At 39.5% G+C, this 16,556-nt stretch overlaps 1 protein-coding gene across 4 annotated transcripts in view; it reads left to right on the top strand.

The window, feature by feature from the left end:
• The first annotated feature begins 1,918 nt into the window (after window positions 1-1,918).
• LOC122664173 (ENHANCER OF AG-4 protein 2) overlaps window positions 1,919-16,556 on the top strand; it is a 37,158-nt gene continuing 22,520 nt past the window's right edge. For 2 of the 4 annotated variants that reach the window (XM_043859883.1, XM_043859880.1), the window contains exons 1-2: window positions 1,919-2,349; window positions 2,632-2,708. In XM_043859883.1, the coding sequence (XP_043715818.1) occupies window positions 2,239-2,349; window positions 2,632-2,708 (188 nt within the window). In that variant the 5' untranslated portion in view covers window positions 1,919-2,238. The remainder of the gene's footprint in view (window positions 2,350-2,631; window positions 2,709-16,556) is intronic. The other 2 variants (XM_043859881.1, XM_043859885.1) reach the window with 2 other exon arrangements.

The raw sequence follows: 16,556 nt of genomic DNA, 5'->3' as shown, positions 1-16,556 counted from the left end.
GGATCTGCCTCAACATGGCTTGACTACAAAGGTAATGCACAAGACACGAGAGAGGACCGGAGGTGCCTCCGGGGGGCAGGGGGGACTCTCCAATGCCTAAGTCAGTTTCTTTAGCAACAACAATATGAATTGGAAGTGCAAGAGTGCTAGGAATTAGGCAACGGTGAATTCGCTCCATACCTTGAGTATGGCGGTCGTGAGAGTCTAGTTAAGGTAGGTGTTCCTAAAAGGAAGTTCAATATCCATGGGAGAATGGAAGGCGAATCTCCAAGGAGAGTCCCAATGGGGAAAGTTTCCTCAAATTGTCCGGCTACCAGATTAGTCTCCTGGTTGGTAAGTGTTTTGAATGGAAAGTCCTTAATATGGAGAGTCCGGATTTGTTATGGATCCTTTGCGTAATTGGAGGGAACTTTCGACCTTGTAGGGAAATTTGGTATCTTTCGCCCGGGCCACGTGTCAGGTGAGTATTGCTGGGTAATATTTATGCGTATCATAAATCATTCCTATATTTGAGGACATCATATTAATAGTTTCCACCTTCTCTCTTGTTTCTTTAAGGCATGTTTTGTCGAACAATAAACAATGTAGTTCATTTTGTGGCTAAGTTTGGGTTTTGGAACTCTTTTGCTTCATGTTTTTCTTCTGGCCCACAATGGCTTGAACACACTGTATCTCTTGATTTCCACTCCATTAATGAAATTTTGTTTACTATTTAAAAAGAAAAAGAAAAGAAAAAAAGCTTATCGTCCATTCCAAATTAGACACTTGTATCTAGAGAGGCTGACCTGAAAGATAGAAGCAATATTCGGTGCATGCTCGTACACACCTCCAAGAGTTTGAGGAAGCTTCATCAGACTCATCACTACGATGTGGTAGATTGCCTAACATTGTACAATAAGTTCAACCAAGTGCAAAGCATCCATGTGGTGTCTACAAAGCTCAATACTGAAGTTGCCTTAAACTCAAGATTGAAACGAAGCTCAATAGCAGTCATCATCAAAGATGACCAGGGTATTCATATTGCCGGTTTTGTCTCTCCTGAAAATCCATGCGAAGTCACATTGTCGGAGGCAAAAGGGATACGAGAAAGTACGTTACTTACCCTTAAAATTGGGATTGATCATCTACCGGTCGAATCTGATTCCTTGGAGGTGATAAGGGCATTAATGAGGACATTCCAACAGTTGAAACTATTCTTATTATTGAGGACATCTTACTCTTAGATTCCACCTTCTCTCTTGTTTCTTTTAGGCATGTTTGTCGAAAAACAAACAATGTAGCTCATTCTGTGGCTAAGTTTGGGTTTGAAAACTTTTTCGCTTCATGTTTTTCATTAAGCCAAGAGTGGCTTGAATGCATTGTATCTTTTAATATTTATTCTATTTAATGAAATCCTAGTTTATTTAAAAAAGAAATTATCGACCATTCCAAACTAGACACTTGTAGTTAAAGAAGCCGACCAGAAAAACAAACTAGCAATATTCCCCCAATGTACACTATTATGTGGAGAATTTTTTTCCTATACAGTTACTGCACGGTGCTGTATTGCATCGTGCGGCGGCTGCAGAGGCCATGTGCACCATGTGGGGCCCGCTATGCCACATGACCTCTGCTACGCCGCACGATGTAGTACTGCACCGTGTAGTTACAGGAGAGAATAACGATTCATTATGTGGAACACTCTTAAGATCATCCCATGCATTTGTAGTTTATTTTCTTCAATTGATTTAAAAAATTTAAAAAAATTGAATGAGCTTGCAGACCCGACCCAAACCCATCCAACCCAGGGTTAAATTGAGGCACACCCACCCACCACCTTGGGTTAGAAGTTGGAGGTAGCCTTTAAAATCATATTTTTTTACACAAGTAATACTCTCTCTCTCTCATAGCAAACTAAATTCTCCTTTACACAAATCATTCTCTCACACCACCGTTTCTCTCTCTTTCTGTGCTCCTCGCTGGCCTCCTCACAAACACATCGCTCTCGCTCTTGCTCCCAATCCGCACCTTTCAAATGCCATACCTTTCATCTTCTTCTTCTCATTTGACCTTAACCGGCACTTCGCTACAGTCTCTATAACGCAACCTCGCTCGCGGGGCTACTCCCGCGTTCTGACGTGAAGAGTTTCATCGGATGCGAAGGATTGGTTGATTCTATTGGGGTTTATTAGGGTTTTCTTGTTTGGCTGATAAGAGCTTAAAGACGACGACGTTGGATTTAGGGTTTTCTCCGCCGCCATGGCTCCCGGGCGTAAGCGTGGAGCGAACAAAGCCAAGGCTAAGAGTCAGTTGAGCTTAGGTGATCTCGTTCTTGCCAAGGTTAAAGGCTTCCCTGCCTGGCCTGCCAAGGTGTGTTCTTTGATCTTCCTCTATTACCAAAAGGATTATTTTACTGTCGAGAGTTGTTGATGAGAACATTAGGGTTTCTTAGCGGCTGAATGGGGAAATGCGAGTAATTATGATTAGGGAAGTGGGTCTTTGGATCCATTAAGTAATTATTATTTAGTTTGTAGATTGAATGCACTAAAACGTTTTGAAACCTTTCTCTGTTTGGTTGTGGTGGCATTGGATAATTCAAGTATAGTTATTTGTTTCTAATATTTTGGTTTTGCTGGTTTGCGGGTTTTGCAGATTAGCCGCCCTGAGGATTGGGAACGAATGCCTGATCCTAGGAAATACTTTGTCCAGTTTTTTGGAACTGAAGAAATGTAAGTATCTGGTTGTACTCTTTTTATGTGCTTGTTTGTATGCTACAAATATATAAAATGCCTGGCTTTATGATTTCTAACATCAAATTTCCACTGTTTAATTTGGTCATGGTGCAACGGTAAGGTTGCTCCATTGTGAGTTTGTGACCAAGTGTTCACGGGTTCGAATCTGGAAACAGCCTCTCTGCAACAACAGGGGTAAGGCTGCATATATTATGACACTCCTCAGACCCCGCAGTGGTGGGAACCTCGTGCACTGGGTACTTTTTTTTTTTATTTTATAAATCTGGTCATGGCTTTGAGTGTTTTATTATTAAGATCTCAAATTCATTCTTATGAGAAACATTAGTTACAAATAGACGATTAACGTGGACATCAACTTTTTTGAATAAGGTTAGTTATTTGGGTAGAAGAACATATCATTCTTTGTGTGCCATGGACCTGAGCTGAATCCTCTGTGTTTTAGCAAGACATTTGATGTATAAATTTTAAGAAGAATGCTGGAAGTTTTTAGAATCGAGTCCAGAAGGAAGATGAGACGGCCCTTATGTGATCGATGTCATTTGGGTTTCTCCATCATTTCACACAAAATCAAATGTTGGATTGGTTTACTTCCTTAGTTGACAGATTCCTGGACAGAAATAGGTCTTCTAAAGAATATTCTTTGATAGGAATATACTTAAGGATTGATAAATTTCTTAATAATGAAAAGATGATCCCTTGACAGGACGAGATCTGAAGCATTAATAATTTTGCAAAACTGCAATTAAGACTAACCTTAATAGCAGTTAATTAAGTCAATAAATATAATTCCCGCCACAGTTGCATTTAGAAACAAATGCTCCTACTTTGACGCAATGAACTTTTAATAACTACGTATATCAAACAGATTTCCTAAGCCCACTGAAACTTGTCCTTTCGCATCCAAAACAAACTGAAACCGACCAATTCTGATACCCTATACTATTGACGTATAAATTTTCAAAAAGTTATAAATGAACCACTTCTCACTTTTGACAGATCTTTTACTTCCTTGAATAATCAAACGTGTAGAATGTGTTTGAACTGAATTATTTAGGACCAGATTTTAGAAGGCAACTTATTCTGCATGAGGCTTTTTAATGTAAAGTTGGGTCACGAATGACCTAACCCCAGGTAGGATCTCACTTATAATCAATTCGGATTAATATTGCAGCACTTACACCAATTGATGGAAGATTTCAGTAGCAGAAAATAAACAATTGAATGTACTCAGACTTGCAGTGGATCAAGCACACAGATTGATTGGAAAATAAAAGAAAATAGAAGGTAGAAGAAGTGGGATAGGGATGGGTCTCTCACCCACAGCCTCTCACCGTACCTGTCTCTCACAGCCATTAATTGCTTTAACCAAGCTCATTCTTTTCTCCAACTCAACCGTAGGCTGTATTCAGCCTTGTTCTTTATTTAAATAGTAACTGATTACAACCAAAGTCTTCTAGAAAGAAAATAAAATTCTAATAGGAATCTAATTAACTAGCAAATGAAGCATCCTAAAAGTAGAAACTACCCATTACATAAAACAACCCTATAAAAAAACTTCTCTAGTCTAATATAGGACCATGAAAGCTGGAAGAATCTTCCATATTCCCCTCCATGCAATTAGTAATTGACCTTCAACTTGATCTTCACTTAGCTGGCCATCGGGTCCACACGAACTGCCCTCTTATAATAAATGTCTCAATAAGTGATAATTCCCCAAAACAGCTCCTATACAACTCCCATATCGTAAGCCATATCTCCTCCATATTGGGCCCACAAGGCTGATTTTAAGGAGCTCTAATTTCTCCATACGTGGGACATAAAGATCATGGTTTAAAGTATCGACCGATACGGTACATACCGATGCATCTCTCTCTCTCTCTCTTTTTAAATGGACTGCCTCGAATTGTATCGAAATGTATCGGCCGATATGATACGATACGACTAATACGTATCGATACATCTAGGAAAGGGTTATGTGGATGGTTTAGTACGTATCGATACGTATCGGTCGATATGACTCGATACATTACCGATACATTACCGATACGTATCGATACATACTGATATTCCATAAAAAAGCCATTTTCACTCACAGACTCTATACAACTCCGAATCTAACGAAAAAATGAAGGAAAACTCTCAACCAAGAGTCTAAAATCTTGCATTTAATCTAGGTTTTTCTCACTTTTAGACTAAAAAACGAATCAAGGAGTGATACAACATCATCCTTTGCATCATCCAATACTCTTCATGGCTATAGACGATTACAACATGTAAGAAACCTCATCTTTTATAACAATTTCAATTTAATGCACTTTAGTGTTTATGCATGACACTTGTTATATGTTGCTTATTTTTATTGTTTTTTGTTCCAAAAGTGTATTTCCATGTGTATCTTGACCATTTTTATGCGTATATATATTGTTTGATACGTATTTCTGATACTATACGATACGATACGTTTCTTAAACTCATCCGACCGATACGATACCCGATACCGATACTTTAAACCTTGATAAAGATGGCAGTTTTAGTTTCCTAAAATATAGAAAACTTATAGCTGGAGATAAAATTCCTAGATCAAACCAAATTAGGTCGGAGGAAATCTGCATCAACTCACCTCTGCTTGAAAAAAACTCATCCATGAGTTTTTGTGTTGACGCCTATTCAAATTTGCATGATAAATCTTCAATTGTAAATAGAATGCAGCAATTGTCGATTTTGTCTATGATGTAGTTGCTTTAGTTTGGTTGGACAAACATGAACCACCTTGGAAGCCCAAACCGAGGATTAGAACCAGTTTTCTGGTCTGGCAAGGGCTTGTAGTTTACAAAGGATGCAATCTTTTACTTTATTTTATTTTATTTGAATGGGTAGATTAGGATTTCTTTTGGTAGTTTCTGTATTTGATATATTGTGTAGATTGTTTAGTTTCCATTGTAGTTGGGTTTCTATTTTTATGTATGGGTGTTTCTTCTTTAAATTGATGTAATACGGTAGAAGAGATTGGACTGAAATTGAATAGATTTGAGAGTGACTGAAGTTTAGATGTCATTTGAGTTGTGCGTGTGAGGCTGGTTCTCTCCTCTTTTTTCTCCATTCTCTCCTTCTCCTTCCTTCTTCTTTCTAGTTTCTCTTTTCCTTCTGTCCTTTTCTGCCCTACGGTATCTCGGTACCTCATTACCTCCATACACTGGTATCGATCTGTCACTGCCCTCTTTCTTTCTTCCTGTTACTTTGGATGGAACCATGGAAGTTCCCTGTCCTAGACGACTCAACCTTCAAGCCCTTGGTCGTTGAAACCCTCCCAGTTGGTGGCTGCCTCCCTGAGATTTGTTCATGACCTGCAACTTCTGCTTGGAGAGATTTCAGAGCTTTAGTACTTTACTAAAGCTTGCTGTTTGACGTCATCGAGGCTTGGATTCAATTTTGCTGGAGAATATGAACATACTCTCAATTCCTCTTGTGATTTCAAGCTGTGGTTGAGTAGGTAGATCGACCACAAGGAGTAACGTTACTGTAGCTTTGCTGCCTATTGTGAACTAAGGTAGAAGAGGAATCGTGAGTTGTTATTCTTCTTATTTATTTGTTTTCCAAATATGCCCCTTCCCTTGTTGCTAATTCTTATTTCATCCTTATTTTATCCCAAGGTCAGCATTACCACTATCCTTTAATTCTTAATACACCTCATGTCCTCCCTGCTTTGTTTACCTGATTTTTCCCTAAAGATTCGATGTAATTTACCAAATTGCCACCAACCCCTTTGTAAGAATTAAGTTATTCAGTGTTTTGCCATTTGACCTTGGATTTGAATGTTTCCTTGCTTGGGTGGGTCCACATGTAACCCAATAAGGGTTATTCTAACCTGGTATTGCACCAGTCTGTAGCACCTTCTTAGCTCTGATATCGAATAATGTAAGGCTGGGTCACGAATGACCTAACCCCAGGTAGGTTCTCACTTATAATCAATTCGGATTAATATTGCAGCACTTACACCAATCGATGGAAGATTTCAGTAGCAGAAAATACACAATTGAATGTACTCAAGACTTGCAGTGGATCAAGCACACAGATTGATTGGAAAATAAAAGAGAATAGAAGGTAGAAGAAGATGGATAGATAGAAGAAGGGGGATAGGGATGGGTCTCTCACCCACAGCCTCTCACCGTACCTGTCTCTCACAGCCATTAATTGCTTTAACCAAGCTCATTCTTTTCTCCAACTCAACAGTAGACTGTATTCAGCCTTGTTCTTTATTTAAATAGTAATTGATTACAACCAAAGTTTTCTAGAAATAAAATAAATCCTAATAGCAATCTAATTAACTAGCAAATAAAGAATCCTAAAAATAGAAACTTCCCATTACATAAAACAACCCTATAAAATTGAAACTTCTCTAGTCTAATAAAACCCCCACGCATGGCATAGCTGAAACCTAAAATATAAGACCATGCAAGCTGGAAGAATTTTCCATATTCCCCTCCACACAATTAGTAATTGTTCGTCAACTTGATCTTCACACAGCTGGCCATGAACAGTTCCTATAAACTTCCATATCGTAAGTCATATCTGCTTCATATTGGGCCCACAAGGCTGAGTTTAAGGAGTCTAATTCCTCCATACGTGGGACATAAAAATCTTAGCTTCAGTTCCCTAAAATATAGGGAACTTATAGTTGGAGACAAAATTCCCAGATTAAACCAAATTCGATCGCATGAAATCTGCATCACTTTTACTGCTTTCAATTCCCAAATTTCAACTCTTAGTCTGCTCGTTTGTGCTTTTGTCTCAACAAATCATACTTGGTCTGTATCAATTACTCTCCCATTTAGGTGGTCTCTCCAGCTGATGTAAGCAGAGGGAATGACCTATACTCTATAATTTCAGATTTAGCCAGGACTGAGCTTGTGCTCCCTACGACCTAATGAGCTTCTGCCGGTTGCTTGAATCTTATGGCTGAACATATAGGATTTCAATTTGAATATGGTTTAGTTCCCTTTAGTGGACCTCCAATCAACTGGTTTAGTTACCAATTGATCTGCTTTAGACTTTAGAGTGAAAAATAAGGAATTAGGGATATGCTTTTTTGGGGGTAACAATCCTAGATTATATGACCATAATGTGGGGGTGTAGTTAAGATTAGTACTGAAAGCTAAGTGTTTGTGTTAGATTAGGATACTTATTAGCTAGATAGAGTTTTGGTTTGATTCTATTAAGTCAAGTCAATGTGAGAGTAATTCTAGATCTGACATCTGACATCTGATCATTGATCTCTAGCTTATTTTCTCAGTTTCTTGCTTTAGCTTGTAAACTAAGCGGTTTGCATCTATTAGCTGTGATCATGATAGATCAGAATTTTTTTTTTGGTAAATAAGTATATTACCGAACCCCAGGAGAGGGGGCAGGGAAGAGAGAACCAATATACAAGAGGGGGAAAAGAGAGAAAAAGAAAAGGGGAAGGGAGAGAAAGGGGGTGGGGGAGGCGACCAACCAGCCTACGCAGAGGAGGAAGACCGCAAAAGTGCAATATCAAGGCCCCAAAAAGTCAAAATATGCCTGTTCCTAGGGGTGTCCATGGAGTGCCTCTGGCGGATACAGCTGAGCTTGGATGACACATCGAAGGAGATGGCTTTCCAAATCACATCAAAATTTCTAGAGTTGGAAGTCCATCTCCTGAGGTTCCTTTCCATCCAGATGTGGTGAATAGCAGCGCTAAAAACTAGCTTCCCAATAGTGTCACAAATGGAATTCCTAGGAAAAGTCTTGAGCAACCAGAGCCATTCACGGTCAAAGCTCCGGGTCCTTCTACTACGTGGCCAGATAGAGGACATGGCCTTATTCCAAATGGTGGAGGTGAAGGGGCAGTCAAAGAAGAGGTGAGGGATGTCTTCATGGCCAATCCAACAAAGGTTACAAGAGGGGGGGGGGGGCGGGGATAGTGCGGTGAATAAGGAAGGCTTGGGTAGGCAGGCAAAGTCTGAGGGCTCTCCAAACAGGCTATGGCGGGGGATGTGGCCTTTGAACCAGACTAAGTTGTGCCAGGGGACAGAAGGGCTAGGGTCTCTGGAGAGGTTCCAAGCTGAAGAGGAGGTGAAGATACCATTGGGGGAGGGAAGCCAGATAACCTTATCCGCACAAGGGGAGGGGGTTGGCTGCAATGGGGGGAGGGTATGATAGATCAGATTACCCTCTACAGTCGATCGGATTTGTGGTCTAATCTGATCATTGGTTTAAATTATTAAATTTCTTTTATTTTTCATCTATCCTGTCGTGAAATTGATTCTATTGACTTCCATAGTGATCCTGGTTGTAATTCTTTCTTCTGTATTCCTTTCTAGACCCTTGAATGGCATTATAAATTTCAAGCTCTTGGTCAGAATACTCTGTAATTCTGGTCCTATATTAGTTCCATTGGTTCAACTGAGTCTTTCTATGCTTTGCAAGGTTTTTGAACAAAGTGATAGTGTATTGTGGTTTGGTTTAGTTATTTAATCAAACAAAAACAATAAGGTTAGTTGAGATTGTTTCGAAAACTGAATCAGGACAGAGATTTAAATCCAGTTATCGGCCGTTTAATTAACAATTTCAGATATGAAATTCAGTGCATATTTGGATAAGCTTAGTTGGGATAAGGTTATGGTTGTTGTTTGGATAAGCTTTTGGGGATGCTTCTAGAAGCATAGTTCAAGATTTTGGCAAAACTTTGAAATATTTTGGTTTCGACAGATGTCGAAACAAAACCTTGAATCATACACAAAGATACAGCTTTTTGTTTCAGCAAAATTTTGACAAAATATATTGTTTCGATTCCTAATAATTTTCATTTCGTTCACTTCAGTGGTTTTAACGGAAAGGATTGTGCAAATCTGTTTTTTGTGATTTTGGCTAAATCTCCCATACAAGCGTGGGACAAGTAGTTGGGCAACAGTACACATTGAAAGCGAATATTTCCTGCATTTTGGGGAGATTTATGCAAGATTCAAAGTTGAATATATTACTTTTCCCTTTTTTTTTTTGCAAAAAATAGGGTAAATACTTGGTGGTTGGCCTTCAATTTTGTATGGTGCAAACCATAACCCAATCTGACTTGGCGGTTGAATTTAATTTTTGTTTTTATATATTTTTTAAAATTATCTGGAAAATTAATTTTCTTGCAACATATTTTTGAAAAAAACAGGGTTAATACATTTTGTGAAAAAATCTAAGGCTTCCACTAAACAAGTTCCCAAAATGCATTCTAACAGCACGAAAACACGTTAAAACTGCGCTAAACATGGAATCAAAACACCATAAAGAAGAACTTCATTATTAGTATCCCCTATGCAATTCTATATTATCCTAAAAAGAGTCAATTTAATTACTATTTTTGTCTATCTATATCTATCCACCGACCCATGTAGGCATATACATATATATGGTGTTAATACAGTCTTGGGGATGTTGAGATACTCACTCCACTTCGTGTTTGATGAGCCATGAATTGACAGAACTTAGTGCCATGCATCTTTAAGGCTTGAGAAATGGTTGGAGGAGGCATACTTTGATTAATTATTAATTATTAATTATTGATGGTGGCTAAGGTCCCTTTTGGCTTTTTTGGAGCATTGGGAGGAGGAGGAACTGCTCCAAATCCTCAAACAGTTTTCCCATCACCCTTAGTGCACATGTTGTGGAAAAGTAATTCAAAACTCTACCCTATGTCTATCATTCGAGTCCATAACAACAACAACAACAACAAACTCAGCCTTATCCCAACTGGGTGAATAGATATTCAAAGAAAAGACAAGAAAACCCCCTAGGGGGAAACAATGAAAGAATACAAGGAGGCAGCACCTCTTAAGATGAGGGGGGGAGAGGCCCTAGGAGACAACAAGATGCCTGTTCCTTGGGGGGAGGGAGTACAACAAGGAGGAAACTTAGAAACTTTGCTTAAAACTTCAAAGGAGATGGAATCCCAAATCTGTCGGAAAGATCTAGAGTTGGAGGTCCATCTCCGAAGGTTGCGCTCCCTCCAAATGTGAGAGATTACTGCATTAAAGGCAAGTTTCCCAATAACATTGCAAACCATATTCCCTGCAAAGGCCAAGACAATTGAAAGCCACTCTCGAAGAAACGGAAGAATCCTTCTACTTCTAGGCCAGCACTTGGTGAGGATGCCAGACCAAATAGAGGAGGAGAAGGGGCATGTAAAGAAGAGGTGGTCAATATCTTCTGTAGCATTCCAACAAAGGCAACAAGAGGGGGGAACTGAGATCTGCCGGTGAAGAAGAAACGTCTGCGTTGGAAGGTAGTTAGAGACATGGTTCAAAATCTCGCGATATTTCGCCGAAATATCGCTTAATTTCGTATATCTCGAGCTTACCGAGATGCGAAATCAGGTCGAAATGAAAAATACCATATTTCGTCGATATCTCGTGAGATATCGTGAGATATCGACGATATCTCGTGAGATATCGACAATATCTCGATATCTCGTGAGATATCGACGAAATATGGTATTTTGGCTTAAAGTGTCACGTGAAGGGGGCTTTAATACAATATTTCGCAAATTTCGGTCCATATTTCGACCGAGAGCTGCATTTGCTAAGGAATTTCAGTCTTTTGCCTATTCTTCCACTCTTCCAAGCTCTCATCCAACACTCTAGCCATTGTTCAAGCACATTGTTGTCGGATTTTCGCGGTAAACTCATCGGAGGGTCATCTAAGCTCATCATCCAAGCTTTTTTCCACTATTTAAGGTAAATTCTATTCCTCTAAAACTATTTTTTGAAAAGACTATGTACAAATTTTGTTGGATGGTGATGATATTAATATATGTTAGACAGGAGGCCGATCTATAGCCTCACAGATTTCGAAATTTTTTCCATATGTATTTTTTTTTTTTGGTTTTAAAAATTCATTTTCCTACAATTAAAACAGGAAATAATTAGGGGTAATATGACTTAGATGGTAATGAATTAAATATATGTTAGACACCAATGGCGATCTACGGCTTCACGGTGTCGGATTTATTTTTCTGCTCTTAAATAATTATTTTAATTTTCGCACATACCACTCCATTGGCATCGGATTATGGTGCATCACAACCTTACGATGGATATAGATATGGATCATCATCATATGGCGCTTTAGTGGGGTAGGGGACTATGACTACACCCCGTCCCGGGGACATCTTGGATCATCTTTTGTAAATAACATCTTTGCATACCCTAGCGGACCTAACTACCAACCTCACCGACCATACATGCGCCAATGCCATCGCCTTTTGCGCGCGCGCCAACATCATATCACATGGATCATCTTCTTCACGGTTTGGATCGATTGGTAACCCTAGTTTATATCCTAGGATAGGTTACCTACGATATGTTGATGATTCCATTTACGTGACACTTGTGGATGACTACACTCGTTTCTTCTCCGATTCTATACCGTGGTCCACATATGTCCTTGAAACAGAGGCAATGGACGTCGACTCCGGCGAGGCATGAGTGGGATTGATCCGGGGAGGCACAGCAACTACTATTAGCGATTTAGCACTTGTAATTTGTAACTTAAGTTGTGATTTCATTGATCTATGAACTTGTGAGTTGTGACTTGCGATTTGCGAGTCTTGTGACTTACTAACTTTGACACTTAGTGTATTGCCTTTAAGGCTTTAAGCGAGTTATTGAATATTATGGAGTTTATGAGAATCATGGCACTCATTAATGTGTATTGGCTTTAACTTGATATGTGATGAAGTTAAATACTATTATTAAATATTATGCCTAATCTATGTGTATTTAACTATTTATACATTAGGTCGTGACGTATGTCAATCAAGGCGAAGCCCAAAACACCAATTTGAATTCACATTTTTACAATTTTATGGTTTAAATGTGTTTATTAAGCTTAAATAAGGTGTCCATGAAGTTTCGGCCTAGATATGGCCAAAACCCCCGAGATGGACCCAGAAATATTGCAGAAAAATGCAATATTTCGGTCATATTCAGATATCTCGGATATTTCGCTATCTCGTAGGCGAGATACCGATATATCGCGAGATATAGTACTATGGTTAGAGAAGGCTCTCAGAGCAAAAACTATGGCGAGGATGCGGCCCTTGAACCAAACAAGTCTATGCCAAGAGGCAGCCGGACGTCTAGATTGGATAATGTCCCAGGCCGATTTGGAGGAGAAGAGACCCAAAGGGGAGCGAGCCCAAGAAACAATATCTCCAGATCCAATGATTTGGCTAGGGAAGGGAGGGAGAGCATTCCAAAGATCTTCAAGTTGAGTGGAAGATCGAACTGCCGAATTGAAAAAATTGGGTACACTCTAAGGATGCTAGTAATCAAGCCAGAGCCTCGTGGAGGCGCCATCAACAATCTTAGAGATAATGCTTCCATAGGCTGAATGTCTAAGGTTGGGGATGTTTCTCCATACCCAAGAGGCATCTGGAGAAGTGGCAATCCACCCAAATGCTTTTGTCTCAACAAATCATACTTTCTCCATTCCAAAGTATCCCAGAATATAACCAATCCACCCAAATGCTTTTCATCTTTGCAGCAATCTTCCAAATCAGCTTGATAATGCTTGTCGAGTGACCTCATTAATTCTTCTCAAACCAAGACCTCCCTCCTTTAAAGGAAGATAAACTGATGCCCATCTAATAGGGTGGAGGACTCTAGAAGAATCCGATCCTTTCCAAAGAAAGGAGTACATGAGAGATTCAAGCTCTTTGATAGAAGACTGAGGCAACTTAATGGGGTCAGCTACATGGATCCAAATAAAACAAAGTAGGGAAAACTGAGGTTTAAACAAAAAAATGGAATGAAGAGATGAGAAGAAGAGGGATGGGACATGAGATGAGAAATGAAAAATGGAAAATGACAGATGAAAGATGGAAAATAAAAAGAAAAATGAAAAATGAAAGATGAAAGTAAGAGGATACTTGGTACATGACCTAGACAATGGATGTCCTTCCTCACAACTTCTCCTATGGTCATTTAGGCCTGCCCTTAGCTCTTTTAGCTCCTTCAGTTGGGATCATATCACTCCTTACTTGGGCGTCCTTAGGCCTCTGTTGAATATGACCATACCACCTCAAACGACTCTCTCGGAGCTTGTCATCAATCGGGGGAACTCCTAAGTCAGCTATAATACGTTTATTCCTTACCTCATCCTTCCTAGTTTTTCCGCACATCCATCTTAACATCCTCATCTCTACTACACATAGCTTCTCAATATGATTAGAGAAATACATCGGTCACACAGTACTCCAGATGCACATCTCCACCTCATCCATCCCACTTTAATTCTCTGTGAAACATCATCCTCTATGTCACCTTCTTTATTTATGATTGACCCCAAATATCTAAAATAGTCAATTTGCGGTATCTCTCTTTCCTCAATTCGTCCCATGTCAGTTTCCATCGTAGTATGACTAAAATTACACATCATATGCTCCGTCTTCGTTCTACTAATCTTAAAGCTTCTTGTTTCCAAGGTTGATCTCCCTAGCTCTAACTTGGCGTTAATCCCTGCTTTTGTCTCATCCATGATCCACCAAAACGATATCATCGGCAAAGAGCATACACCACGGGACCTTGTCTTGAATTCTCTTGGTTAGGTCGTCCATAATAAGCGCAAATAGATAAGGACTTAAGGCTGATCCTTGGTGTAACCCAATTGTAATTGGGAATTCCTTGTCCATGATAAACGCAAATAGATAAGGACTTAAGGCTGATCCTTGGTGTAACCCAATTGTAATTGGGAATTCCTTGCCCTGACCTCCCACAGGTTTACTTGACACCCCTCTCTTTATTAGAACATATTGGATTAAATCTCTAGGGACTTTGTCATAGGCTTTTTCCAGGTCAATAAAGACCATGTGGAGATACTTCTTGCTATCTCTCTATCTTTCTATTAGCCTCCTCAAAAAGTAGATAGCTTTTGTCGTGGATCTACCTGACATAAAGCCAAATTGGTTCACCGAGGTATGTGTCTCTCTTCTTGAACAAGCTTCAATAACCTTCTCCCAAAGTTTCAGTGTGACTCATTAGCTTTATGCTTCTATACTTATTGCAGCTTTGGATATCACCTTTATTTTTGTAGTTCGGGATAACAATGCGTCTCCTTCATTTTTCTGGCATCTTCCTTGTGTTTATAATCCTGTTAAATAGATTGAGTAACCAATATACCCCACAACCTCCTATGGGTTTCCATACTTCTATTGGATTCTCATTTGGGCTTGGTGTCTTGCCTGCTTTCATTTTTCTTAAGGCTTGTTTAACTTCTGCCACACTAATCTTTCGTACATATCTATGACGTGTGGTGTCATATTGAATAATGTAATCGTCCGGGTTAGTTCTACTCAACCTATGTGATATGTCCATTTAGTATGTCACAAATATACTCATCCCATGTCTTCACAATGTCCTCATCCCTTATCTACACTCTTCCATCATCACCCTTGATACACCTCACCTAGATCAAAATCTCTACTCATCCCATCTCTTAACAATGTCTACACCCCTTACCAACACTCTTCCATCATCACCCTTAACACCACATCCAATCCGCTAGTGAATAACTGTGAAGTAGTGATGTCAGTTGAGCTAATTTTTTTAAAACCCAAAATTGCTCTTTTGATGTAGTGAAGTACATATTCTTCCCTTCAATCTTATAACCCAAAACACCCTTTTCTTCTTCCTCCCCACTTGAAAAACCCTTCCCAGATGAAGAACAACCGACTTTCTACCTTACCTCCGCTGCAATCATACACTCCGACGCAATTGACGAAGAAAGACTTCACCTCGGCGACCATCGTTATCAGTTCGGCGAACACTTGACAAAGAAAGGCTTCACCCTGGGAAATTCCATCTCTTCTAGGACCTCGTTACCAGACATTCAAACCTGCTACTTGGAAGTCTCCAAATCTTCAGATTTGTCTTCGTTACCCTCAGACCAGTCACTGCTAACTCTGCTGTTACATGAACATGGTAAACCCATCTCCATTTTTTCTCGGTCTTGTCGCTTCTCCATTGCAAATGCGTTGCACCCATTAGATGAATCCCACCTCAAGATATCCTCACCGAGACCCTCATCTTGTTCCCTTTTATTTGTGACCTTTGATTCCTCTTGCAGAGGTTTATCCTCTTGAATATTGATCCAAAGAACCCAAAATCTTACCATTGGCTTGGTTTTCAGAGAAAGATGGTTGCTTCCGAATCTGGAGAGCAGGGTCTCTTGGTACAGACCTTTTCAGCTGGTAACGTCTCTCTTCAATGTAGTTCTGCAGAACAAAAGGTTCTTGATCTTCGCGTAATAGCTCATGTAGATGTTTATGGGCCATGTTCTAATCTACGAAAACAAGAAACAAGGGAATGAAATAAGTTGCAAAGCTTCAAATAATGATGTTCGCCGGGGTGAAGCCTTGCAGAACTCTTAAGTTGGGTTGGGTTATATAGTGGCAAAGGGTAAGATAGACATTTAAGTTTCAGCAGAAGCTTCAAATAATGATGATCGCCGGGGTGAGTTGGGTTGGGTTATATAGTGGCAAAGGGTATGATAGACATTTTAGTTTCAGATTTAACACCGTTAGACTAAAAGGGATGGTGTTAAGTTTGAAACAAGAGGGGAGGTTCTTAATATTTCGATAAAACTCAGGGGAGGTGCTGTTAATTTGCCCAACAATTAAACATACTAGTAAAAAGAAAAGAGCACAACAACATCGACAAAAACTGAGGAATATCCCACCTAAATGGGGTTGGCTACATGGATTGTTGCCCTCCAATCATCTTTTTCGAGGCATTACTTGAGACAAAGCCCAAACTATTTATG

Source organism: Telopea speciosissima, chromosome 6 (genome assembly GCF_018873765.1).
Source record: "Telopea speciosissima isolate NSW1024214 ecotype Mountain lineage chromosome 6, Tspe_v1, whole genome shotgun sequence".
Lineage (NCBI taxonomy): Eukaryota > Viridiplantae > Streptophyta > Magnoliopsida > Proteales > Proteaceae > Telopea > Telopea speciosissima.
Note: the sequence above shows the minus strand (reverse complement) of the source record. Positions and strands in the feature narration are given on the sequence as shown.